Source organism: Olea europaea, unplaced genomic scaffold (genome assembly GCF_002742605.1).
Source record: "Olea europaea var. sylvestris unplaced genomic scaffold, O_europaea_v1 scaffold2570, whole genome shotgun sequence".
NCBI lineage: Eukaryota > Viridiplantae > Streptophyta > Magnoliopsida > Lamiales > Oleaceae > Olea > Olea europaea.
In genome coordinates this window covers 53,186-56,313 of record NW_019243993.1, presented here as the reverse complement: position 1 = coordinate 56,313, position 3,128 = coordinate 53,186, and the positions used below count along the sequence as shown (strand labels likewise).

The following is a 3,128-nucleotide window of genomic DNA, read 5'->3' as shown; positions in this document are numbered from 1 at the left end:
ATCCTCCACGTCTCATAAATTGAGGAAAAATAACAAAATCACTGTATCAAACATGTAAGATAAACGACGTCGTTACTTTCTCTAAATAAAAAAAAAGTTACAGTGAGACAAAATGGAAGAATCTACTGTTCTTTCTACAGTAGTGAAACATTGCATTTTTATATAGTAGTGATACTTCAACAAAGTCAAGATTAAGATACACGTTGATGCTTGGTGGTGATAAAGAAACAAGCATGATGCATTGACCAAGACTTACGAAGTGAGAAACAAAGAATGAGTTGTTTTGAAAAAGTCATTATAGTTTGCCTTTTATTTCAATTTGGCCGCTCAACATTAAGTTTTCTACAGAAAATGTAATGCGAAAGACCCTAATGTTGGCACCACTATAGATTGTTTACGTCTGCCATACCAAGCATTCGATCAGAAAATTAACTAAAATTTAAACAAGCAACCAAATTAAAATACAAAGCAAACTTTAATAACTACTTTGGAATAGAAAAAAATTCCTAGACGAACATGAAATTTAGCGATAAGTTGAGTGACTAACAACTTTTTTAACTCCAGAGATATTAAACATAAGTCCAACACAAAAACATCTTTAATACATTGTCATATTGTTGAGATTATCCTGATAGTCGTGGTACATCCATTGAATTTTAGGGCTAGTTCTTTTAGTCAACTCAATCAAGGTCTTTTGGCTAGGTATAGGCAAGTTGTCGAGTCTTCTGAAAATTAAGTAACTGTGTCCCACAATGAAGTAGACGCCATGCCAAATTTCCACTAAAGTTAGTCAAGACTTGACTTCCACATAACAAGTTTCTTTTAGCACAGAAACATGTTTTCATAACAGACTATATTTCAAATTATATTGTTTAGGACATTGAAATCAAAGTTATAATCCATGAATTAACTATTCATCACAATTAACAAATCACAATTCACTTGCCCTTTTCCTTAACCCATGATTCGGTAGAAATGGACTAATTTTTAGAAAGACCATCCAGTCATTAACAATGCATCGAAAAACATTATGACTTGTTCTAAAGATTAAAAACAAAAAGACTTGACTTCACCATGTAGCTGTTGTTTTATCTCAAGATTTTGTGTAAAATATTGTAGTGTACATTTAGTCAAGTGGTTCAATCCGAAGTCTTTTAATTAGTGTAACAGCTGTCTTGATGACCAAATCTGATTTTAAATTAACCCAATTGGCTCGACTATCACGGTAACAGGATTGACTTAATATTTGGTATATTGGGTATTCCATATATGCATTTCGTTGTCTACTATTCATACTATGTAAGTGTTTTAGGGGCCGATTTTAGGTGTACATAGGCCTCCTTTATGGGAAAGCAGCAATAATTGTGTGCGTTTGCTACAATTTTTTTTTTTTTCCTTTCATTTTGATTATTATTGCTCTCATAAGGGATTAGACACACTAGACAGCACCTAAGGAACGTACGATTTTAACAAGCAATATATACATACTCTCATTAGCACCTCAGCAGTCACGGCTGAGAACAAAGAATAATTTTAAATTTCAGAATGTTGTTACTTCGTATTTTTCCTTACAGCATTAGCCGACCCTCTACTAATTTATTAGCGTGCAATCGGACAGTTTCCACCACGTAGTGAAGTATAAAATTGATCAATTACTTGATTGCATCTTGCATTGACGAATCTAAAGAGTGTCTTGAGATGTCTAATACATACAATTTAAACAAGCGAATCACATAAATAAAAATAGCTAAACCAACCAATTAATCAAGCATATTCTTGATAGGTATTAAAATTTATTTTTACCTCGATGGTTAGCACAACAAAAGCTAGTTATTTGTATAGATTTGAGAACTTGCAAATTGATATTATTTTACAAATACTTAGAAAATAAGACAATGGCGTTAACTAGAGCAGAAACAATGTCATCCGTAGACGGTAGTCCCTGCACCTCTCCAACCAACAACTTGTTCGAATGATAGTCGACAATTTCTTGTCTCCCAAAGGGGCTCCTAATTTCAGTTTATTAAAAAAAATCAAGATATGGATATCAAACAATCAGATTGATCAAGTAAATTTAAATGTGTACCTTCACTTCAGAAATTTTCTCTTGAATCTTATCACATAGATTGTTGTTGTCACGTACATCCAATTCCCAACGTTGTTCCACCAGTTGAAATAGGAATGTCTCCATGAATGCTCGAGGACAAGAGTTGTAACAACTATCCATAATCCAGAAATGAATCCAAATGCCATGCAGATGTAAAAATCACGCGTTATAAACCCATCATGTTCTTCAAAACTATTCAACTCTTCGTGATCAGTAGCAGACCCATTAGAAATATCTCCTGGACACTCTGCCAAAGGCTTCCCACAGAGTTGGGTATTCCCAGCATATGCAGAGGAGTCAAAGCTTTGTAGTTGAGTGCCTAAAGGAATCTTTCCAGTAAAATTATTGTACGATAAGTTCAAAACGCTGAGAAAATTTAGATCTGCAAGGCTATTCGGTATTTTCCCTGAAAGCTGGTTTGTAGACAAGTCTATACTTTCCAACATCTCCATTTGAACAATGTTTGAAATAATATTTCCCGTCAAACGATTTCTAGATAAGTTCAAGAAAATTAAACCTTTTAAAGCAAAAAACTCTTGAGGAATAGTTCCAACTAAATTATTTCCAGAAAGATCAATGCCTTTCAGAAGTCCTAGTGTTCTGTACTCTTTACCTTGTCCTTTCCATTGAACAAAAGCATTGTTGACATACATTTCAACAGGAGCTTCAAAGACGTCATAATCAAGTAAACCATATTTTTCAATCGAACCGTTCTTCTGAACCAATGCCGTAAAATTGTTTAAACATGGTGATATTCTTCCTGAAATATTATTTCTAGAAAGGTCCAAGATATGGCTATTGGTAAGGCGACAAATTGTTGATGGCATGATTCCATCAAATGCATTAAACCGAAGGCTAAGAACTGTCAAATTTGTTAAACGTGTTCCTATCCATGCTGGAATATTACCTGTTAACTTGGGGATAACTTTGAGAATAGTTGGGAAATTCTTCCTATTTTCCACAATAGCCTTTCCTATTAAAAGTACTATGTTGCCCTTAATGAAATTATTTGCAAGATCTA

The 3,128-nt window shown here is 33.8% G+C and overlaps 1 protein-coding gene across 1 annotated transcript in view; it reads right to left on the bottom strand.

Annotated features, from left to right (window-relative positions):
- LOC111382880 (receptor-like protein 12) overlaps window positions 1-3,128 on the bottom strand; it is a 19,095-nt gene that overhangs the window by 6,557 nt on the left and 9,410 nt on the right. Inside the window, exons 3-6 of the mRNA XM_023006916.1 lie at window positions 2,144-3,125; window positions 1,881-2,009; window positions 1,626-1,702; window positions 1,489-1,514 (exon numbers count right to left, since the gene is read on the bottom strand). Coding sequence (XP_022862684.1) covers window positions 1,489-1,514; window positions 1,626-1,702; window positions 1,881-2,009; window positions 2,144-3,125 — 1,214 coding nt within the window. The remainder of the gene's footprint in view (window positions 1-1,488; window positions 1,515-1,625; window positions 1,703-1,880; window positions 2,010-2,143; window positions 3,126-3,128) is intronic.